The 24,252-nt window shown below is 41.9% G+C and overlaps 2 protein-coding genes across 2 annotated transcripts; one reads left to right on the plus strand and one right to left on the minus strand.

The window, feature by feature from the left end:
• Window positions 1–341: 341 nt before the first annotated feature.
• naaladl1 (N-acetylated alpha-linked acidic dipeptidase like 1) lies at window positions 342–8,727 on the minus strand. The gene is made up of 19 exons (XM_062384927.1): window positions 8,331–8,727; window positions 7,800–7,972; window positions 7,302–7,423; window positions 6,155–6,274; window positions 5,409–5,601; window positions 4,795–4,888; window positions 4,593–4,697; window positions 4,047–4,132; window positions 3,799–3,918; window positions 3,632–3,717; window positions 3,081–3,144; window positions 2,806–2,873; window positions 2,632–2,723; window positions 2,137–2,230; window positions 1,853–1,934; window positions 1,551–1,724; window positions 1,039–1,126; window positions 832–924; window positions 342–736 (listed from the first exon to the last, which is right to left on the minus strand). Exons 1-19 carry the CDS (start codon window positions 8,528–8,530, stop codon window positions 559–561), a joined length of 2,232 nt encoding a protein of 743 aa, XP_062240911.1. The 5' UTR covers window positions 8,531–8,727; the 3' UTR covers window positions 342–558.
• A 1,425-nt stretch (window positions 8,728–10,152) lies between these two features.
• Window positions 10,153–19,307, plus strand: erap1b (endoplasmic reticulum aminopeptidase 1b). Its single transcript, XM_062381519.1, has 19 exons — window positions 10,153–10,371; window positions 10,976–11,496; window positions 11,794–11,932; window positions 12,037–12,171; window positions 12,315–12,435; window positions 12,848–13,002; window positions 13,256–13,369; window positions 13,710–13,841; window positions 14,026–14,157; window positions 14,403–14,486; window positions 14,613–14,770; window positions 14,938–15,017; window positions 15,103–15,286; window positions 15,521–15,677; window positions 15,767–15,951; window positions 16,021–16,182; window positions 16,274–16,414; window positions 17,103–17,184; window positions 17,372–19,307. The coding sequence occupies exons 1-19, from the start codon at window positions 10,300–10,302 to the stop codon at window positions 17,540–17,542; spliced, it is 2,925 nt and encodes a 974-aa protein (XP_062237503.1). The 5' UTR covers window positions 10,153–10,299; the 3' UTR covers window positions 17,543–19,307.
• Window positions 19,308–24,252: the final 4,945 nt, after the last annotated feature.

A 24,252-nucleotide genomic window follows, 5' to 3' on the forward strand; every position in this document is an offset into this window, starting at 1 on the left:
ATACTGTGGAAGATAAAAGATTAGAGACTCTGTTACTCTGAACAAAACCAGGACCGGAGAGCGGCTCATTGATTCCAAACAGAAAAGACGTCTTTGTCCTTCAGGAGAACATGGAGAGAAAAAAGATAAAGTAGTTACTGTGTGATGCTTCACTGAGGTTCAGTTTAGAGCTTTCATCACACTTGTCTGTGGGTCATTGTCGTTGCTTTCATGGATCTTGTGCAGAAAGACATTTAGTTTCCCACAGTGGAGTTTCTCTGCAGGGAAATGTGTGTAACCAGATACTTTGAACCTATTACGCAGGGGAAAGCCAGTTTAAAGAATACAGTTGAAAAGCCATCTTCATATTTAAATATTTTAATCCAGGGACAAAGACAAAGACATCATTCATGTTTTTGTTTGGGGATGAGCTTTGTTTATTGATTCCTAAATCACCTCCCTCAGTAGGAGTCATGAATAATAAATCTTGGCCCATGTGATCAGTGCTCATTCGCTGCAGCTCCCTGCTTTAAAAAGCAACATCAGAATCCCTGAGTAGGTGTCGTTCCTCCTCTTCGTCTAAATGACGTCCACCAGCGTGTGGGCGGCGCCCTCGATGGCCTGGCTCAGGACCGACAGGTGGTAGTGCACCTTGTCCCAGTCGCTGGACTGAGCTGAGGACTCAGCCTGGGCGTAAGCATCAGCCAGACCTGGGAAGGTTGGTCTGCCGGCGCTGCTGGAAGCCCAGATAACATGCCTGTGTGACAACAGAGCGATATAACAATGATAAGCAGCCGAACGATTAACACACACTGCAGCATGAAGACATGAGCCGGCAGATCATATTCATACCTGTATGCATATTTATCTGGGAAGGCCAGAGGGTCCAGGAAGGCTCGGTCCAGAAGCATGAGCTGGTCGTTGATCCGTCTGACCTTCAGGGGTCTGAGACAAGAGAGATGGAGAGATGGAGAGAGAGAGAGGGGGATGAGTGGCGTTGACTTCTGTCTGCAGAGGGAGCAACACGTCTGCACGGGAGCATAATGGTTTTGCTCCTACGTTTCGTTTGCCAGGTCTGAACTGTGAATCACTTGGTCCAGATGAGAAGCTGCACCGCGAAAGCTGCTCACCGCACGTTTCAGTGGCTCTGCAGAGAAAACACGGATCAGTGCAAACTCTCAGCAAAGTTTTCTCCTTCTCTTAATCTTCTGTCTTTTCAGACCAACAGTTATCAACTTTGGCTCAACATGGCAGAAAGTCAAAATTATGAAAACTTGAGATAAAAACTGACAAATTAAACTGTAAAGTACCTGATTAAACACAAAATCCAAAATAAATATATAACACTTAAACCTGCATTAGGACTATATTTGTATTATATATCTCCTTTCGAGGTACCAAAGGTTGCTTTACAGAGTATGGATATTTAACAATGAATAAAACAAAACAAGAACATGAAACAAAACAAGAACATGAAACCTTGATAATAGAGTGTGTTTGTAAGAAGTTTAAATGTTGTGCGACTGTGTGGGTTCTGTAAAGTTCCCTTTAAACACCTCAAACCCTCTTACCCATGGATATGTTCCTAGCTTTCAGTTGACCTTCATATAGTGTCACTGCACTTTGCAGGTAGTCCTCCAGACTCTCGGCGTAGTCACTGCAGTTCAGTGGCAGCACCAGGCTGTCGGCCAATCGGATCAGGACGTTTCCAGCCGTCCTGGCGATGGCCTGGTGACTGACGAACCCTGAGAATTGAGATCAGAAGGAAGAAGGATCGAGTAGAAACTATTATATGTAATTATTTCATCACATATCATAAAAGACAGTATAAAATACAATTCAAGGAAACACGAATGGAGACGGCGTCCTTTACCGGGATCGATGAACTTTGAGGCGTAGTCAAAGGTGTCATATGCCGTGTGGTACGCTGGGTAAATACGAGCATTGGTTTTACTCTGTGGGAAGAAAAATATCCGAGTGTTATTCAAGAATATTCTCCTTATACCTGCACAGGGAAATGTTTTGTTTTTGGCCAAAGAAAAGTCTAAATGCTTTGCACAAATGAAGACTTCTGTTTGATCCTGACTTCTCTGACCCATGTGCTGTATTTAGGGGAAAGAAATCAAACTATATCACAGCAACAGTGTGTTTCCTAACCCTGTCGTATGTGTATGACAGGTCCATCGAGGTGATTCCGAGGTAATGGACAAAGGCAGCGTAATCACTCCCAGCACCTGACAGGTATCCCACCCTGTCCGAGGTAGACAGAGAAAAAACAGAAGTGTCATTTTATTCATTTATTGCATTTGTTTAATGATTTATCGTCAGGCCGGAGATTTCTAGGGGAAGGAAACAACACAGATGATAAGTTATGGGCTGTATAGGGACAAAGTTGCTCTGACCATAATTCAAAGTGTCGCGACCACATACTGGAAATGAAAAGCAACAAAACATCTCAGGTTGTCTGGGTCCCTCTTTTCCCAGTGGACCATCTGATCCAGGATATGAACAGTTAACCGACCTTCACCCCATTGTTGGAACTATCCAATCACTTCTCTCAAAGCTCATCGACTACAGATTGTGGGAATTGGAATAAAACCTTCTCCCAGGATGCAATGCAACACGTAGGCTGTTACAGCTGCAGTTCATCACCTGGGAATGACGCCACGGGCCGGGCTCGTCCGGTTGAAGTATCGGATCCAGTTGTCGTACACAGACGTGGAGTCCAGTCCAGGTGCATCTACCTGGTGAACCAGCACAGAGACATGTGACAGGGTCCTGGGCGAAACCTGATGCTGCAGAGAATCACTTCAGATATTCTCTCACCTGCTTAGCGGCTGTGAAGAGGAGGTTCTGAACTGACGGCATCCCTGAAGCTCTGAGGGTGGCGTTGGCTGAACAGTGGAAGACGGTAACATTGGATTCAGTATTAACTTGAGATGAGTGACACTTGGACATTGGTCAGTGAACACAACCTACAGTGGCGGGGCCTGTTACTCCTGTTCATAAGGATATCCTATAAACATCTGAGGCTAAAACATTTAATTTCCAAAAGTTTTCTCGGAGCCAGACAGTGAACAAAGCCTGTGACGATTTCTCACCAAACACAGCGATGTCCACGTTGATGTAAGCGACGGTGCGTTCGCTGAGCTTGGTGAAGTATTGCTGAAGAAAAGACAAGATCCAGTCAAGTCAAATATATTTATACAACAAAAAAAACATGAAATGCATAAAATAAAAAAATATAACACACAATTAAATTAAATTAAAATGCCACGGTGTGGATATAACTAGATTCATCTCAAAAGCCTTAACTTATTGCACTTGTCTTTTAAAACTACTGCTTTTTGGTTTTGTCTTCTTACTATTTGTATGTGCTCATGTTTGTATGAACAGATAGCGACAGGAGTGAGATAAATATATAAAATATACTTGAAACTTGAAACTTATTGTGATATTTATTGTTTGGCATCATAGTGACATCTATGGAATAATGGGAAACTCAGCGATACAGTATAACAAGTATAGGAATCCAGTAAAACAACTTAGTGATACTGGTCAGAGCAGAGAGAGAGAGAGAGAGAGAGAGAGAGAGAGAGAGAGAGAGAGAGAGAGAGAGACTGTTCTTTTAGTCAAAGCGATTGACTCTCACCTCTGTGTACTCTGCAGACCCAATGAGTCCAAACTCCTCCGCTCCCCAGCTTCCAAAGATAATGGACCTGCGAGGCCTCCATTTACCTGCAGGAGAGAGGAGAGAGGGAGAGTGAGATTGTTTTTCATCCAGCACCACATTCAGTCAGAAGCCACCGCTCTCCTCACCCTGCTTCACCATCTGCCCCAGAACCCTGGTCAGCTCCAACATGACCGACGTCCCACTGCTGGGGTCGATGGCACCGTGAACCCAACTGTCCCGGTGGTTTCCGTAGATCACGTACCTGTCTGTGGACATAGACACACACACACACACACACAAACACACACACACACACACACACACACACACACAGGTTAATCACAGGATGGAAAGGTTTGATAAACATCATTTGGTTTGGTATCACCGGTCTCACCCGGCTCCACGCTCCCTCTGATCACTCCCATCACGTTGGAGGAGTTCTTCACCTCTTCATAGTTGAAGACGTCCAGCTTCACATCACTGGAGCAGGAATTCAGCATTTACAGTACAAAGTATGAAGTAGAAACGGAAGTTTTGCATATATTTACACTACATATATTTCATAAACTTCATTTTGTAATCTCGAAATCAAGGTGAGATTCAGTGAAATTGTAAATGCAAGTGAATGCAGGATCATAGCAAAATGCAATCATTTGAAGTTAGGAGTTTGTATTGTCATGTAAGGGAAAATCACCTGGTTATCTACTAAGTCAAACTCACACTTCTAAAATTATGAAAGATAAATTATCGATTACGAGTTTGAGTTGCCCTCAAAATTTAAAAATGCCTTAAAATATGTTTTCCAACTTTTTTGTTTTGAAATTAATTAGATGCTGCTCCTCTCTGTATCAACACCATTTAGCCATTTCAAGAATATCTATTATTATTACTAATCACACTTCAGACTTCAGTTTTTCCCTGACTGCGTGTGTTGCTTCACCTGTCGCTGAATTCTGATGTGTTCTTGAACCCTGGACCTCCAAAGCTGTAGGTACAGTTGAAGGCTCCCTGCCATGAAGCTGGAGCTGCTTCTCCTCCCAGTTCACTGAACCAGCCCAGAGGAGAAGAAAGGTTACAGATCATATTGACTATTTCTACCTGTGTCAATAACATACGTTCAAATGTCAAATTTAATCTCAGACCAGATCAATTTGTACGCATCCTCAAATCCGATGGGTTGGATTGGAATAGGAGGGAATCCTGTGACGTTCTCGACTGGGATCCTGTAGGTTTCCTCTGTAAAATAATGACACAGTAGAAATATTACCAATCAAAAACCTTTTTGTTTTGTAGGATTTATGAAAAAAGAGAAACACTACTTGGTTGTGTGTACCATAGATATATATATAAAGGCTAGATGTCTCGTCCACTTTTCCGCCCAATGGAGTCGAACGGCCGCACATGGCGGCCATCTTGCGTTAGACGGTTCGCTCACCCATAACATTGTGTTGGTAGTGGTACATGTGCTTTTTAAAGAAAATAAAAGAAAATAATTCTTGATGTATATTTGTAAAGGGAAATCTTGTACCTATTTAAGAACATTATTAAATTTGTATTTATTATTATTCAAAGTATGCAGTGTCATAACTCATAACTACATCTCTGAGGTTTATAAAAACCAAACTGTTGTTGAAAATTGAAAAATGGGTTGAAAATTGAACAAGTTATGGTTATTTAAAAATACGTACCATTCCATCACAATGTTACGGGTGAGCGAGACATCTAGCCTTATATATATATCTATTGTGTGTACTACCTTTGGCAGCCAGGTAGGGAGTGAGTGTGTCTCCAAAGTGACTGTTGAAGGATCCCCTCTCCACCCCCGAGGGCGGCAGGTACCAGGAGTGAGGATACGTCTCGTTCAGGTCGGACATCAGACCGTCGTTGATGTCCAGTGGGTCGGTGTAGACCAGCACGCCCAGGACCCCGTACGCTGCTGCGTTGATGGCCTGCACGAGACACGTGGTATTTTGTTCATGTGTAAATACATTGGCTTCATATTGTTATTGTTGATATGATATAAACCACATATATGAATGTTATATATCAATATTGCTATGATGCTTTTTCAATTTTTACACTATCATTAAATCTTTACAGTCTTGTATGTTATTGCCTTCTCATTTATTATTCTGTAAAAATGCTATTGTATCGTTTTCTATATACTATACTGTTGTATATTAGTTTTATATTCTATGTGTCTATTGAATTTAGACCCTTATTTGTACATGCTTTCAGTTATTTATGATATATATTTCTTTATGCTCGTATGGTTTTATACTATTTTCTAGTCATGCTTACAGTTTTTATATGTTATATTTCTACACACTCACTTTTTTATATAGTATACACTGAGCTGTTATTCCATTATTACTTACAAGGAAGCATATCAGCATTAATACTTACTTTTACCGTGTTTACGCAAAGTCTGGGTGATTGGGTAAGATTTGTAAATTTGAAAATGTTGCTAATTAACTTCTTATCTTTAATTGTGGAGCTTACTTTAGCGGCTCTTCCCGCTCCACCGTATCTGGTGATGGCGATGGTTCCTCTCAGGTCGATTGTCTGGTTCAGCTGCTGATAGTCACTTGGTTTCCCCTGGTTGGCGTAAACCAGTTTCCCCTGAAACCATCACAAAAGGTCAACGTTATGACAAAAGCAATGAGGCAGGAGTAACTCAAACATAAAATGTAGAACTTCCCCATTTATACTTCACTAAATATATATACGTTATTTTTTCAGATCGTCCACAACCTCTTTTCTGTGATTTCAGATATAATACAAACAAACAAAGGCCTGTGTATTCTTATCTTTTCCTTTATTACAGCCGCCTCCTCCCCCCACAGAGATAGTGATGTTCCGTATAAACCTGTTTAGTGTCAATCTTAACTGATGGGCACTTGTTGGTTTGTAACTTCATCATCTCATCATCTTGATAAGACACACGTAAAAAAAAAGATTTAGGCCTTGAAGAAGCTGCAGCTTAACACAGATCGATGGCAGCAGGAAAAATGATGATTTATTGCTTTTACTATCGATTACACACAGAGACTTTGATTCATGTGCTTGTGGGGTCGAGATATTCCTTCTCCGTCAAACTTAAATATTTCAATCAATTCTTAACTAGTGAATCTTTTAACAGATGTTCTTGTGAGTCAACATAAAAACAGATAAATGTGTTATCTGTCTGCCTTGAAGGTTACAACAGCCGAGCACACGATGTGGGCCTGTAAATCAGAGAGGTAACGATCATGGGACTTTTATAGTTTCAGTGAAATACTATATCACACACCAGCCGACTTTTTATTTGTCCATCTACCCACCCATCAACGGACCTATGGGCACAGACATGAAACGAAAAAGGTTCTAGATGCTTCTTGTAACGCTGTGTTGTATTATTCTTTATTAGTTTAGCTTGGGTAGCTCGTTATTTCATAATGATTCAGAGAATATGTAGGTGCGTTGTGCCTTCCTCGGCTTATCTGCTGCCCTAGATGTAAGAAAGTGAGGAATTCTAAAAGTATTCATGACTTTTCAGGTTATGGAGCAATCTGCAGTTTAAAACTAAATCTGATTAAATCACTGGATTCAAATACTAAGCTGTTAGATCTGATAGACTGAGTGTGAGAGGCCCAGGGAGGTGTGTTACCTTTGCATGTCCTGCAGGGGAGTACGCAGCGTACGGCTGAACCACATCGGGATCATCTTGATCCGCAGTGTAAGACTTCTCTTTCTCTCTGGCAGCGTACAGCACGGTTTCAGACGCGTTCACTGAAATCAACAACTCAGGGTGACTGGTCTGTTGGTGTAAATCCACAGACGTAATGAAAACCTTGTGAATGTTGGACGACCACGAGAAGATGATGGAAATCTAACAATCTGTGGATTTATTGCTGTGATTTGTTTGTTTTTATTTTCAAGCAAAGATAAATTATTGTGATATTTCTTTTATAGCGTGAGGATTTTCGACTAATGATCATAAAGACAATTCAAATCCAGATTAGTGTCTGTGAACACACTCGGCTGAAGCTGCTCCTTTGAATGGGATCGTCTGAAAAAGACCTGATTCAGCTAAGTAATCTTAATTTTGGTCTTTACAGACTCAACAGTATTTGCTGGATGAGGATTCTGTGGCCTGTCCGCTCACCTACAGTGACCTTGTTGGGCTTCTTTGGGTCCGGGAAGGACAGGTAGACCATGTACTCCTCTCTCCAGGCCTGGTCCAGACCCGTCTCCGAGTCTTGCCATCTCTTCAGCATGAACTGCACCGTCTTCTCATCTCCAGCTGTGGTGGCCATGTGGGGCACTTTTGTCAGCTCCCTGCGGAGGAACAAGCAGATACAGAAGAGTTAGATTCCATTAAGTAAAACCTGAAACTGATTCATTCAGGGAATCACAAAGGGATCGTGAAATCTGTTCAAGCTTCTATGATCTTAGAAATGGAGGAAACCATCAGGAATATGCTGAGCAAAGATTCCCTGTTGTCAAATGAACATCATTGGACCTTTAAGTCTTTAAGTCTATGAAATCCTTTTTATTGTCCAACTCTTTTATTACTTACAAACTCAAATATTCTTCCTTTATTTTCTATTCACACATTTTAAAATCACTTGTAATCAAGAGGGAACAATAGATTGAGTTCATTACAGAATCTTAACACAATCATTCATCTATTCACCGTAAGTTTTCCTGGATCTGGATGCTGTCCACCTCAGAAAGGAACCTCTCAATGAGACTCTCGTCCACATCCTTCACCACGTCGTTGATCCAGGACGGTGCCGAGCCGCTGCTGTGTGTGATCCCATAGTGTCCGATCAGGATACCCGCGGTCAGCACGGCAGCGCCACTCAGGAGCCCAATCAACAGCTGCTTTATCATCCTCCTCCCTGGGAAGAGCTCCAAAACCAAACAGCCGAGTTCCCCTCCTCTGTGGTCCTGAGCCTGGTGGCTGACAGTGAGCGCTCTCCAGAGACCACAGTGGGTTTTGGTGACAGGGTTTTGCTTATGAACCCTTAATGTGTCCTTTCTGATTCCCAAATGATCTGCATGACACCAGAGCAGCTGCTGAGGGACCTCCCATGAGGTTTATTACTCACTTTACATGCTCATTGCTGTTTGCAGATGGGATGGACTTTAGTCCTCTGTTCATATGTGAGGGAGTTCAAATCCATTCATTCGCTATGTTCACACTCACAGACACACAAACATACAGTATTTGAAGTTCAGGTGATCGATACTGGTGCATCATTGTTTTTGGTTAAAATCTTAAATCTTCTCTGGTTTCTGAAGTGCAAGTAACTTTCAGCAAAGGATTCATAACAAGATGTAAGATTTTTTAAAGACGATTGGTTTTATTGGATATATAGCTTAAAACATTTTACAAATTGTATAAAAAAATTGTATAGTAAAAGTAAACATTTGAATATGAAATCGGTGTGTCCAACCAAAACCATTAAGTCCAAACAATATTCTGTGTACAATAAAAAGCTTTTAGTGCAGCAATAAAATCACAACCTTTCCTGGCCAGGAGGCAACGTGAGTGAGTTTTATGAACTCAGACAATTCAAGTTACTCAAGGTAGAATTTAACTCTTTCACTAGAAATTCACTGGAAAGAATCAAAACTAATATTTTCTAACATGTGTGAATAAACAACAAAATAAATCAACTCTTAATTTTTTTCCACTTCAGACTCGACCCTGAACATCATGACATGTTCAGCTGTTTTATTATATTTATGAAGCCAAATTGTTGTAACCATGTATTTTATTGCCTAAAGAACTTTTACAAGACATTCTTTGCTTTGTGAAATCAGCTGTAAAATTCACTGACGACATGATAGTTAATGTAAAACAATCTTTATGGTGAGTAATGTTGCTGTACGTTCAAATGATCTTTATTTAAAAAAAACTTGGTAAGTTTGAGTGTTTAATTTCAAAGCCTGGGTGATTTGTGATGATATATGAAAACAAACAAACAGTATTTGTGAAGGAATCTTTACATTTATACTTTACAGATTTGTAGTTAATCAGTAGCAGGCTCTGACTATACTTTGTGTACATGTTTTTTTTAATTGTTAATTTAATAACGTCTCTTTTGGAAGAAAAAATAAAAAACTTTGATTCATTGAGAAATTAGCAGGTATACAAATGGCATCCTCTGGTGGTGAAAGGTATCACTGCAGGTTCAGTGTTTCTTGAGGTGGGAGTAGACCCGATCCCTAAACTGCATCTGATTGGTTTAGGTTCAGGCATGAAAACTGGTGATTTGTTAGCATTAAGGGGGCGTGTGAGAGTAAGCCAATCAGAGGCAATAACGAGGCGGGTCTTGGCAACAACACGGAAGTTCCTGTAAACACGACTTTTCCCTTCTGCTTCTTTGCGTCGTTTCTCTCCATTCTGGCTCAGTTTTATAAACATCACGGAATCATTCATTAACTCAACATCTACATTTAAAGGTCGAGGATTTTATTTTATTTTTAAAAAGCGCCTGTGAACGTACACGACCTGAGTTTCCTGTAAAATCTGCAGAAATGTAAATACAGATATTCCTTTTATTTGTAATTCACATTTTGAAGATCACAATAATCTGATATTTAAACTGAATGAAACACAGTGGAGGAGGGATCATGTTTTTTTATCCCCCACAATGCAATTCCCTCAATCTCTTTCACTTTCACTCTTGGATTATTTGAACGTGAACTTCGAGCAGGAAACGAAGGTGAGTGGAAAACCTAATGAAATAAGATTATTGTTATGATTGTTTATGATCTAAACGTCGACCCAGCTCATCCTGTCAAATTCTGTTATGTTGTTTACTACGAGGTTTTCATCGGATCAGGAATAAATAGAAACTAGTGTGAGAACGAAAGTGTTGTGGTTCCCGTATCGTGTGCAATGTGTTTGTGCTTTGTCATTGTCTAGTTGTGTTGAAGTAAGAAGATGCCATGCAACTATATCAATAATACAACTTTCATCTATAGCAATATATCAAATTCTATATATTTCTTAGAAATTATGTAAGGAGCTATAACACATATACGATCCACCTCAGATCTGTTAAATGTTAATAATGTGATGTTTATCTTTATCATAATTAATAGCGACTGATTATTATGACAGTTTGATTAAATATTGAGCTATTGATTGATTATTTTTGGAAGAATTAGGGAGAAATCAAAATCAGTAACAAATACAGTTAAGAGATGTGATGCTCTCCCAAAGTTAAGATGTTGTAATTACACAATTAAATTAAAGAAACTTCATTGACATGTAAATATATTCCTGAACATGATTATGCATTTGTCTGAAATTGGATTTTACAGGTGAGAGGATTCTCTACTCTCAGTGTCACCATGTCATTGGCTCCTCTCCTGCTGCTACTGTTCCTTCCTGTCCCTCCCTCATCCGGAGCACAGCTGCCCAATCAGGGCCAAGCCAAAGACCCCCCCATCGCCACCAACGGCCAGCCGTTCCCGTGGGACCGCATGAGACTTCCCAAAACCATCTTCCCGCTCCACTATGACCTCACCATCCACCCCAACCTGACCACCCTGGACTTCACCGGCCTCGTTCGCATCGAGCTGGACGTGCTGGAGGACACCAGCATGATCGTCCTCCATGCCAAGCAGATGCAGATATCTCACGTGCTGCTCCTGGCGCCTGAAGGCGTGAGGCCTCTCCGGGTGCTGGAGTATCCTCACTTCCATCAGCTCGCCCTGCAGTCGGATTCCGTGCTGACCAAAGGAAGGAGGTACGAGGTGCAGCTGAGGTTTGCTGCCAACTTGTCCGACAGCTTCCACGGCTTCTACAAGAGCAGCTACCGCACCAGCAGCGGGGAAGTCCGGTAAGAGCCTGGGATTTGTTCTTCAGGTGCAGTGTGTACGGAGCGTTTAACCATCATGTAATCATCACCACATTGATTAAGCTACATTAGCTTAAATGCAGTTGATAGGGTAAAAAATTATAAAAAAAATGCAAAACTAGAGAACAGTGGAAGAAAGGACAGACAGGAAATGTGCAGCAAATATGTCAAATATAAATTGATGTTCAAAATGCTACGTATAGAAACTGAAACTCTCCTCAGCTTCATTACAGAATTTATTATTTCACATAATGTCACTTTATTTATTTATGTGTTTAGGGTTATGGCGTCCACACAGTTTGAAGCAACGTTTGCTCGTGGAGCTTTCCCCTGTTTTGACGAGCCTGCTTTCAAAGCCAACTTCACCATACGGATCATACGAGAGCCGCGGCACATAACCATCTCCAACATGCCTCAGGTACACATGAGCGCATGAACATGAAACTCACAACGCTGTAATGAACACACCGACCTCTCCTTTCTTTTCTCCATTTCTCCAAACCACACATTTTTAATTCTCAGGTTAAAACAGTGGAGTTGCCGGGCGGTTTGCTGGAGGATCACTTCGACACCTCAGTCCGGATGAGCACGTACCTGTTGGCCTACATCGTGTCTGACTTCCTGTCTGTGAGCAGGACCACGCAGCACGGCGTCAAGGTGAGGACGACAGCGAACACTGGCCATACCATCGTTTCTTTGAATTCCATTTACTGTACTTTGGAGAGAAATCTTGATTATTATGCGCAACATACATTTGAATTGGTCGGTCCACTTGTCCACTTCCTGTTATATTATATCAGATTTCAGTCTACGCCGTCGCTGAGAAGATCGACCAGACGGCCTTTGCTCTGGAAGCTGCTGTCAAGCTGCTGGACTTCTACGATGACTACTTTGATATTCCTTACCCGCTTCCCAAACAGGGTCTGTAGGAAAACTTACATTATACCTGAATATCAGTAGATATGCTTTTTATCTTGTTGATTTCAAACTTGTGATGGGATGTAACCGTCAGAAAGCCTTATGCATATTCTCATAAAGTCCTTCTACTCAGTCAGAGATCACTTTGACTTTACCGCTTATATATTTCAACGTCTACTGGTGTATCTTTTCTGTGGTTGGGTCTTACTTGGATCAATCAAAAAAAACTGTAGGAAAGTTAGCTTACCTTAGAAAACGTTGATTTAATTTGTAAAATGTAATCAGCATGTTTTGAAAATATTGAGTATGAATGTCTGTTTCACAGGAGATTTGAATACACTTGAGTGATAGTCGGAGCAGCAGTTGAATACACAACATTTCCCTGTGTTTATGTGTGTGTTGTTGTTCTCTGCAGACCTGGCTGCTATCCCTGACTTCCAGTCAGGTGCGATGGAGAACTGGGGGCTGACGACCTACAGAGAGGCGGGCCTCCTCTTCGACGCCGACAGGTCTTCAGCTTCAGACAAACTGGCCATCACCAAGGTCATCGCCCATGAGCTCGCACACCAGGTACGTGGTGTGTGTCTGCCCCGTGCTTCATCCGTCAGCTTCAGTTAGAAAATGAAGAGTAAAAGTTGCAGTTGGTTCCAGTTCAACTCTCAAAGTTGCTGAATTTGGGAAATAATGAATAATTGTTTTTCTTCTAATGTTTTAATGATTTGTGGTATCTACAGAGCAACTCAGCTCTGAACTCTGTTTAGCTTCTGTTCATTTGAATAATGTCCTGGGGTTTAAGAGGTTCTCTCTCTTCCATGTTCTCCAGTGGTTCGGGAACCTGGTGACGATGGAGTGGTGGAACGACCTGTGGCTCAACGAGGGTTTCGCCAAATTCATGGAGTTTATCTCTCTGGACGTCACGTACCCGGAGCTGCAAGTGGTGAGAGTGGAGCGCAGGGAACTGACACGTATCTGACTCAGAACACATGAATGAGCAGCTATCACATCATCTGATCTGCTTTTGGAGTTCTCTCTTAAGTTAGATTTAGACATATTGAGACATTTTTAATGGTTTAACAGGAAAGATAATAACTCTTATGTCCATAAACAGCTTTTTTTTAGATATGACCCCAAAGATTCCATTAAAAATGACCTCAGACCTCAGGATGTGTTGATTATTTTGTCCCTTGCAGTGGCTGTGTTTTAGTAAAATGTCTGACCTGAACATTCTTTTCTTCTCCCGGCTTTCTCTCATCCCTCCTCCCTTCTTTTTCACCCAGGATGACTTTTTCCTGGGGAAATGTTTTGAGGCCATGGAGGTGGACTCCCTCAGCTCCTCTCACCCAGTCTCCACCCCCGTGGAGAACCCCATGCAGATCCAGGAGATGTTCGACGATGTGTCATATGACAAGGTCAGCTACATTCTGGGATGATGCACTTGTATATTTGAAATGTGCTGTTACTGAGGCAAGGGTTAGAAAATAGACTAGAGATTTGAGCGAGCAATTTCCCCTGAAACATTATTTAAGTAATTAATTAAACAACTGGATGTGTTTTGTCATTCAGCATACATGTGTGTATTTCTTTTTCTTTTAGGGAGCATGTATTCTGAATATGCTGCGGGACTTCCTGACTCCAGAGGCCTTTGAGATCGGCATCATCAAATACCTGAAGCGCTTCAGCTACCAAAACACTGTCAACAGCCACCTGTGGGAGAGCCTCACTAATGTGAGTGCTGGGTGTGTGGGTGAAGTGGAAGAGGGATAAACAGCATTTACATTTGAGTTTGAAATAATGATTTCACTGACACACAGTGCTTGTCTGCTTTTAAATACAATTATAATACCACTTCATTTTCACTGATCTGGCCATTCAGAGTTATTCATGTAATGTAACAGAATATGTCTGATTGTGCTGAATGTGTCTGTTACTGTCATGTTCCCCTGCTGAAGTTCTGTGCCTCTCCTCAACAGGTCTGCAGCTCAGATGATTTGGAAGAAGGCCGAATGAAACACAAAGAATTCTGCTCCAAACGCAAAGTCCAGTCTGGAGCCACCGTACGTTTTCATGCTCTACAGCGACCAGGCTGACCAAAGCAAACTTCCTCAGTTCTCTCATGAACTATCATTGTTCACGATGTGAAATGATTTATTGTGCATCAATATTTGTGTGTGTTTGTGCAGAAGTGGTACTCCGGTGATGAGCTGGACGTCAGGGCCATCATGGACACCTGGACGTTGCAGGAGGGCTTCCCCCTGGTCACCGTGGAGGTCAGAGGTCGCGAGGTCAGGCTCAGTCAGGAGCGTTACCTGAAGACAGATGACCCCTCCCTCACTGAAGGGTAAATATTAAAGCCTCTGAAATATTTCTAAAATAATTTTATACCATAAAACATCCTGAGACGTCAGATTAGTGTAAAAATGCAAAAACATTTAAAAGAGCTAATCTAGAGTTTTGTAAACAGCTCCTTCTCAACTCATTTCATTTTGTTTTGTTGTGTGTTGGTAGATTCCTGTGGCAGATTCCACTCACCTATGTGACCAGCGCCTCCAACACCGTCCACCGCTTCCTGCTGAAAACCAAGACTGGTGAGTAAAACACCCAAACTCAGTGTTCTTTCCACAAGTCCTCTTTGCTCCAGAGCTGTTCTTCACACCGTGCTCCTCCATGCAGACGTCCTGTACCTGCCGCAGGAGGTGGACTGGGTGAAGTTCAACGTGGACATGTGTGGCTACTACATGGTGCACTATGCAGGCGAGGGGTGGAACTCCATCATCAAAGTGCTGCAGCACAACCACACAGCGCTGACCAGCAACGACCGAGCCAGCCTCATCCAAAACGTCTTCCAGCTGGTCAGGTCGGTTGTTACTCATCCACTAATCAGATCCCACATCAGTTAGTCTGAGTGAAGCCATTTGAGCTCCCATACATACTGTTTTGGCCGAATATGAACTGGTGATTGTGGTTTGTAACCTTTTTTTTTATCAGTGGTTGTCCATTTGTTTTCCTTTTAATATCCAAATTTAAAGTAATTGAATATGAAATCCAAGCTGCAGCCTGTTGTTGGTTTGAAGCCTGACTTGTGTTGCAGTGTGGGGAAGGTGAGGCTGGACACGGCTCTGGAGCTCTCTCTCTACCTGTCCAGAGAGACGGAGATCATGGCTGTGACTCAGGGCTTCGGAGAGCTCGTACCTCTCTACAAACTGATGGAGAAGAGAGACATGCCAGCTCTGGAGAACCAGATGAAGGTCAGTGAAGGCAGCACATCAAAGTCCTCCATATTGTCTGAAAGGTGAATGTGAATCTCAGTAGACGAGCTTATTGTTGTTGTCCTCAGAGCTACATCGTGGAACTGTTCCGGGGCCTGATTGATCGCCAGGTGTGGACCGACTCTGGATCAGTGTCGGAGCGGGTGCTCAAGAGTTACCTGCTGCTGTTCGCCTGTTTCAGGAACTACGCCCCCTGCTTGACCAAAGCCACGCAGCTCTTCAACGAGTGGAAGGAATCCGATGGCAACATGAGGTCAGGGGCCCCACACAGCAAAAGCTGACTGGAGGACAATAAGAGTTTAACCTGTTCATCTGTTTTTAGTCTCCCAGTGGACATCACCATGGCTGTGTTTGTGATTGGAGCTCGCACGCCGGAGGGGTGGGACTTCTTGTTCGAGAAATACCGCCATTCCATGCAAATGTCTGTCAAGAGCCGCATGAAGATGGCCATGGCTGTCACTCCGCTGCAGGACAAGCTCCAGTGGTGCGTACCTCATGTGAAAGTGGAAAAGATCAGTAACATCTCAGTCACCTCTCCGGGCCGCTCCCCTTTACCTTTCTCTGTGTGTCTGCAGGATGATGGAGCAGAGCCTCCACGGGGAAGTGATGAAGACTCAGGACCTCCCAGACGTGGTCGTCTCCGTCAGCAAGAACCCCCGCGGCTACAAACTGGCCTGGGACTTCTTCAGAGCCAACTGGTCCAACTTCATCAAGAAGTCAGTCGGCCATTCTCACATTTCCGTCCCTCTCAAAGCTTAACTATAATTTACACTTAAAAATGCACCCGTTGCTTTGACCTACATTAGTAAATCGGGTTGCATTTTATTCATGGGCTGTGTCATCGATCCGGTCGGACTCCAGCCAGCAGCTAACAAGGAGGAAACATAGACTCTTTATAAAAATGGACCCAGACTCTGGGAAAAGAGATTGAAGCCAAGGTAGAGGTGCCAGAGACATGTATTATCTCAAATGTCCAGCAGATGGCGACCCAACAGGTTAAAGTTTGCTTCTGTCGAGGTCCATAAGAAAATCACTTCTCGCTTCTGATTTATAACGTCAGTAAACATTTTCCTGAGGGGTTTATAGTCTCAGTCTCTAGTTTCAAGTCTTCTTCAACACAGCAAGTTGTCCATTTTGGAAATGATGCTCCCATTTAGAGTCAAAGAGGCGATAGAGCAGTGAATCCATTTAGTTAGGCTCCACCCCCGTCCTTCCAAACATGGTTACTTCTGGTTTTGATAAACCTAGATGGCGCTGGACAAAATGAGAAACTCAAACGTAACTCATAAACTTTGCTAGAAAGAATTTACTCATAACCCGGTCAAATTCTTTCTTCTTCCCAAAACAGATTTGACTCTTCTGAACTTTGAATTGTGATTCTCTGTGTTTGCTTCGATGACACAGGTTTGACCTCGGCTCCAACTCAGTGTCATACATGGTGAAGGGTGTGACCAACCAGTATTCTACCAGGGAGATGCTACATGAGGTAAGAGAAAGAAGTGCAGCTTTAACAATTCTTTGCACTTTGAACCACATCATTTCTTTGTGTCTTCCATCTGGCACTCTATATAAATGTTATTTACCATATTTACCATACTTTAATGCCTGTTCCGGGGGTTGAATGTGTATTTTCTGGTCTTGTGTGCATGTTATATCTTTCCTCCTCTGCTCAGGTACGAAGCTTCTTTGGCTCCCTGACCGAGGAGACGGGCTCAGAGATGAGATGCATCCAGCAGAGCTACGAGAGCATCGAGGACAACATCCGCTGGATGGACACCAACCTTCCTCTGCTGAAGGCCTGGCTCGACCGACGCAGCCCCAGGATATCTCATGAGGATTTATAGCTCCAGGAGAAGCAGAAAGTCTGACGTCACTGACTTTAATGATGGTAGATTGAAAAACATAACATAAGGAGATTTCATGCTTTGGAATCTATTTTATTTGACACTCCAAAACACTCCAAAACCAATTGACCCTAAAACTATAGCCTAAATAAATACTGTGAAAAAGTAATATATTTCTTCAGTAGCCTTAAGCTGATTTTAAACATCAATATATCAGCAGAAAATGATATTCTGTGTAAAGATATCATCTGCATTATATTTATAGAACAAGAAGAGAAAGTCCAATATGAAGCGCTAAGGTGAAAACGACCCCTGGTGACTTTCCCCCTCTCAGGGTTAAAGAAAAACTATGAGCAGGCATACTTGGGTTTGTGTCATTTAAGGTATACTGTATACCTTGGAATTCTCATTGTTAGTTTGAATACTACATTTTGTCACTTTTTCGCGTATACACAGAGATTTCACAAAATGTTCGGTGATGGAAATTTGGTTTAAAGTTATTGAAAAGTCATGAAAATCCATTGGTCAAAATGTCTATGAACCCCGCCCTCTGGTTTCTGTGACTCAAAAAAGTCCTCAAACAAATCAAGAGATAAAACCAGAGTAGAGATTTGACTTTTCAGAGATGGGATAGTGAGATGAGCTGTGTCAAGGCTGCTTCAAGTACCAGAGGGAGGGGGGGTCAGCATTTGTGTTTCGCTAAAGAAGTAAAAGAAACCCAATACGTCACAGGTCTGAGGAAGTAAGATCCCCTATTGAGGAACTATCTGGGTTTCGTTGTTGTTTTCTTCGCTGTGTGTTTCCATTGATTTAATTAAAACTTGTTAGAAATGGGCCAACGAAGAACTCAGTAACTTTTGTTGCAGATCCAGGATTTCTTATCCACTTTCTTTAACTTTGTGATTTAGGGTTATGACCTTGGTAGAGGGACTTTGCCTCTCAAGTGCCCTTCGAGTTGGAGTTTTATTTCTGAAGTCTTCTTTTCAGAGCTGGCTGCGTGTATCTGTGTCTGTCTGTGACTTAGTGTGTCCTTGTGCAGGTGTGTGTGTGTGTGTTTTGTGGATTAAATGTGAGGTGTGTGTGTGTGTGAGCTTTTAACTTTTAATTCAAAGATAATTGCTTTGCAGCTGGTTGGAAGTCTCAGTTTTTGTGTTGTTGATGTTCATTAACGCTGCAGACGACAACAGAGACATTGTGCAGTTGGTGAATGATGCACAAACGAAATGTACTGCGCTGCATCTGCTATTTAATTTTTCTCAAATATCTTGGTACAAATCTTTCCTTCACGTAAAAACCAAAACAAAACCAAAATAAGACTGGACAGTCACTCTAGAGAAGAAATAATTTATCCTATTGCACTTTTTATGTGGTTCTAGTGCCTTTTAATAAAATTTTCTTTTTTTTTAAATGTCTTAAACTTAAACTTCAAGATCAAGATCAAGATTAAAGATTTTTTTATTTGTCAAATGCACAACAATAACATTAAGCAGTCGCTGGCAGTGAAATGCTTGAGTCTCACTCAAGCATTGTGAGACTTATTACTGCTGTAATAAGACAAACTTCAAAACATGTTCCACTTTATTTAAATTCACCTGTTGTGACAAACGAAAATGCACTATTGGGAACGTGTTGTTACATAAAAAAACCTTAATTTTGTTTGATTCAGTATGAGTATGATTTTTTTCGCGCCTCTGTAAAAAGCCTGAGGATTCAGAGCAATATGGTTGGTTGAATTTGGACCAATAAAGTTTTAAATTCCCCTTCATTTCCTTTTGTCTTCTATTATTGTGTCACAAGTTTATCCCTGGAGTTTTTATGGATGTGACCTTCGGACCCTGTCTTGTACCTGATCCGCAGATCATACGCTTTGAACTAGTAAAACTTACATTTCCCGATTCATGGGGTAATTTCCTACTTATGGGTTCGTCTGCGTTCCCATTGAGTCACACAAACCAGTACTTGGTGTTTAAACAGAAATTCCCCATGAGGATCAATTCACTCGTCAAAGGCAGAGAGCGAACTGGCCTGTGACACCGGTTGCATAACGTCCCTGATGCTCTGGATGGGGAAATAACCTCTGATGATGTCACACTGATAGTTGAACTACACATTTGTTTCCTAGTTAGACATTACTGAGGCTCTGCTATCGAGTTGAACTATGGGAAACCTAGCACCCAGTGCTTTTCCACCTGGACCAGTACGAGGGTAAAGCACTTGTCATATCTCACCCTTGCTTCTCGTTCTAGCCTCGTCCATAATATCAGAGCCCCTGTGACAAACATTTCATTAAATGAAAGACACAACTTCTAGTGAGTGAAAATCCTGTGAATTCAGGCTTTAGACACATTAAACTAATAAATTAAATTGTTTTTTCATTAATCTGAATGTAAAACTTGGTTTTAGTGTCTGTGGTGACCTGCCTGTCAGCGGAGAGGCACCTGTGACTTTAAATCTTCTGATGCCCCCATAAATGTCTCTGATGGACCTTTGGCTCAAACTAATATCACACACTGTCCAACTGATAAAACACACACCTGTATATGTGCGTGAGCCTTTATTCAAACACATCACATTTGTGTAGAAGATGAGAACAAATGTAAACACGCTGCTGACATGGGAACACAACAATACCTTCATTTCTAAAGGAGTTCCAGGGGATGAGATATATTGTGAGCTTTGCACTCGCTTCAGTGTACGGACACACACTCATTCACACACGCACGCACACACACACACTCCGCCCCCTTCAAAAGCACACCCACAGTAGAAACCACATTTCTGGACCAGTGGGTTTGTCCTCCCAGTGCTACACCTGACCAGAAGGTAAGAGCCTCACGTTGTCCTTCCTGCTTCCTCCTAATGACACGCACTGCTCTGTTACATAGAACCTGTTACCACGAATATCAGTGAACATGAGAAAATATGAAAACCGGTAGAAGCTCTTTGTTTGTTCAGTCAGCGCCAACAGACCTGGCCTCTGTGACAAAGTGCTCGCTGACCGCATGCTGGGAATTTTGACCTCTTGTGTATTTTGTGGTTTGTTGTTTGCTTTGCTAATCCATTCAACTTTCCAACAGAGGTAAATATTTATATCTATGAAGTTTATTTGAGTACAGATTCAACATCCTGTGGAGGACTTGATCCAAATTTAATCTGAATTTGTTTCCCTCTACATATTAGTAAAAGTTAAATATTTATTGAACCTGTCATAAAGTTATGGGCGCACAGTTCCTTGTAATTTCCTGACAGCCAGATAACAAGGAGTGTGGGTGAGTGCTGGTTTAACCCACTTTGATCTAGGCTCAGTGTCAGACTTGTGTAAGAACACATAACAAGTGTGTCTGCAACAGCAGTGTGTTCATTTTGAAGACGTACATCCCTTCCTTGATTTAAACTACACCTGATCAGTAGAGTATTGTGCTGGTGTGTTAAGACTTTTCCAGGGTTTGGTTTAGAAACAACCTCCTGTTCAGCTTTGCGAAGTATTACAATTAAACAATAGTGGGAAAAAAAGGGGGTGATTTACAAATATATTTCCAGATAATGTGTTTTGAAATTGTCATAACTTTGACCTAAGAGACAAAAGTATGTCAATCAATCAAATTGCATTTGTGTAGCCCATATTCACAAATCACAATTTGTCTCATCGGGCTTTAAAAGACGTAAAATCTCCGTTTTGAAATTCTCTATGATCTTAAATTATCCTTAAATAAATTACACTATTATCTAAATGTAATAATAAAATTAATAGCAATAACAATAACTAAAATAATTTATAGACATCATATGATAAAAGCTTTTTTACAGAGATGTGTCTAAAGTAGAAAATGTCCGTCACCTGTTGCGTTTACAATCATAGTGGAACAAGTGTCTTTGCGTAATGACTCCAATCAGTGTTTGACCTGTGAACCCTGTGAGGTCACTGCAGGGTAAATGCTTCGCTTGTAAGCAAGTCTAATAATTCTCCAAATAGAGACAGGCAATAAAACGCCATTGGGTCATTTTATCTGGGACAAAACATTTATGGGTCTCAAGTTCAAAGTTTTGCTGTCGATCAGTTCTTTTTGTTCTTCTAAGACTATTGTAGAGGGAGTGAAAATGGACCTGCAGCTTATAAAACATGCAACACAAGAGGGTTTCAAGTCTGTAGAAAAATGAATGACTACAGTGTCAAGTTGTTCTTGTTTCCCCTTCAGGTTCATCTAGTGGATTCTGCTCCTCCTCCGTTCTGGTCCAGTGGGAGTTTGTGCCACTCGACTCCGAACACCGTCCGCTATGGACATTCCTTTTCTAGAGTAAGACAAGTTTCTATTTCATCAATGCGTTTCATTTGGTTATTGATTGAACTCCTTTCTTTTGTTGACTCCGAGTTTGATGGTTCGCTGACTTGGAATTAGAAGAATGTTTCCTCTTTCACCCCCACTCCTTCTCCCATGAGAAATGTGGAACTCACTCATAGTCGCAGCTTCATTGGTCAGCATAAGGTGCAGCATTGAGTTTCAGAGTGATGCTGAACTTTCGATCTGTTAAAAAGACATAAAACAACTTTGTTTATCTCCAATATTCAGCAGGAAACTTTTTAAAATATCGATAATACCAAAACGAGTTTGGGCGATCAGCAGCTCTTCTAGGTCAGGAAGCCGGGCATCATGGGTAATAGCCACTGCTCAGTTGTGTTTCAGTTCAGGGAGTGGAACCTTGCAATCAAACATCCACTCAAAGTCTTTGTCTTTTCTCTACATGAAAACCACATAATCGCTCGGACCGTGTGTTGCTCCAGGGGGCGCTGTTGATCAGTAATAGTGACACAGTGTTGCTTTAACTGAGGTTTTAATTGATTGTATCCAAATGACCGTACAACATTGTATTCACATAATATAAGGGTTGTTCTCATGTGTATATTTTATGTTTGCAATGCATAATGATAATTAGCGATGTTTAAAAACCTTATTGAACCCTAATTGCAACAAAATTATCCATGAGCAACTGGTTAGAGCATAATCACAATCTGTATCTTCCTCCTCTCCAAGGATTTTCCTGGGCGTGCTGGGCTTCGGTCTCTCCATCCTGTTCTGCACCACCTTCTGCAGGGCGTGCACTCGCCTCAGGGAAGAGCAGATAGAGAGGGAGGTGTGGAGACGCAGCGAGCAGGACGGCCGCCCGCCTTCCATCTATTTCATTCCCTTCCATGGAAGCATTCCGCAGCCGGACAGTGAGGACATGCGGGTGCCTCGGTACAGCGAGGAGATCCTCACATCTCCACAATACAACACGGAGTACGCTGGGCCCCCCCCCAACTACAATGAGGTGAACACTCTCGTGAATAACTTGCATTGTTGCCTCAGATGGGAAAACACCTACGGTAAAGGGATTGTTCACCCAAAAATGAAAATGAACTCATCACCAATGGGCCGATGGAGATGGTGGGTGAAGTGTTTGAGTTCACAAAACACTTCTTGAGTTTCAGGGTTAAACAGCGTTGCAGCTAAGTCCCATGATGCCCCTGTGGTGTCGTCCAAGTGTCCGTGAGCCCCGACCAAACAATAATAAGAGCCCAACAGGGGCCGGCTGACCTCCAGCATTCAGGAGGACTGATGCAAAATGTGCAAAACATCAACGCCTGAATGAATTCTATAAAAAGGTTGAGAGCAAAAATAATTAATTTAGTCATTTCGTTGGGAACTGTTGGGTTTCTCTGTGAATATTAAGGTTTTGACCTTGTTGTGTTATGATTTGGTTCTTAAAATGTAACCGAAGTCAATACCTTTTAGTTTAGTTCGTTCTTTTTATGCCATGGATTTTTATGAACCACTTTGTAATCGTGTTTAAATAAGTGTTATACAAATACACATTTTATTATCATTATTATTTACATTGAGGACAACAACAGAGGACATTAAGGCGTAAAACTTGGTGTAGATGGCGTATCGAGTCCAAGTTGAATGTCGGGGGGGCTTCTGGACACTTGGACGACACCACAGCAGCAGTATGGAGCCATTTTATGTTTTTATACTTTTGAAGAATCGATCACCATTTACTTCAATTGTGTTGGACTTGGCTGCAACGCTGTTAACCTCTGAAACTCCAATAGTGCTCAAACAACCCCCCCCCATCGGCAGAGTGGAGGGAACATAATGAGTGAACTTTCCTTTTTGGGTGATTTATCCCTTCAATGTGTGTTTCTGGTATTTAGATTGAATTCTTTATGTTTGTCTCTGTGTGTTTCAGCTGGGATTCAAACCTGATGATCTCCCGCCTCCCTACACAGAACACAATGTTCCTATGTATCCGATAACACCCCGACCTCACACAGACGTGGTACAATCACAGACTGTGACACAACCATAAGCCGGGACCATCCCACTGTACCCGTGGGGAGGTTATACACAGTTTTGTTTATTGCACTAAACCTTGGACTTGAGCGAGCTTGTAACTGGAGTTTACAATATTCTGAAGGACCTTTCTTTTTTTATTGTGGGGTGTTTTTTTCTGGTAATGAATGTGAGGATGACACAGAGATGATGAAAGCTGCAGAGACAACACAGAGTTCAAAGCTGCAGTGCCAGGGGTTTACGCTGCATTTTCCAAAACCACTAAAACACTTTTATTGCCGTATATGATTATTGTTGAACTGTGTTTTGTTTCCCTCAGTGGTGGCTGTGCCTACAGTCCAGTCTGATATTTAGCAGCGTATCTAAGAAACATCATTG

Source organism: Platichthys flesus, chromosome 3 (genome assembly GCF_949316205.1).
Source record: "Platichthys flesus chromosome 3, fPlaFle2.1, whole genome shotgun sequence".
NCBI classification, from domain to species: Eukaryota; Metazoa; Chordata; class Actinopteri; order Pleuronectiformes; family Pleuronectidae; genus Platichthys; species Platichthys flesus.

Coding starts and splice junctions, on each gene's coding strand:
- naaladl1 (XM_062384927.1), bottom strand. CDS start 8,530: ATGATAAAGCAGCTGTTGATTGGGCTCCTGAGTGGCGCTGCCGTGCTG. Junction 3,145..3,631: donor GGTCTGCAGAGTACACAGAG/GTGAGAGTCAAT, acceptor TCTTTTCTTCAG/CAATACTTCACCAAGCTCAG. Junction 2,231..2,631: donor GCCCGTGGCGTCATTCCCAG/GTGATGAACTGC, acceptor TACCTCGGACAG/GGTGGGATACCTGTCAGGTG.
- erap1b (XM_062381519.1), top strand. CDS start 10,300: ATGCAATTCCCTCAATCTCTTTCACTTTCACTCTTGGATTATTTGAAC. Junction 10,372..10,975: donor ACTTCGAGCAGGAAACGAAG/GTGAGTGGAAAA, acceptor TGGATTTTACAG/GTGAGAGGATTCTCTACTCT. Junction 17,185..17,371: donor CCAGGGAGATGCTACATGAG/GTAAGAGAAAGA, acceptor TCCTCTGCTCAG/GTACGAAGCTTCTTTGGCTC.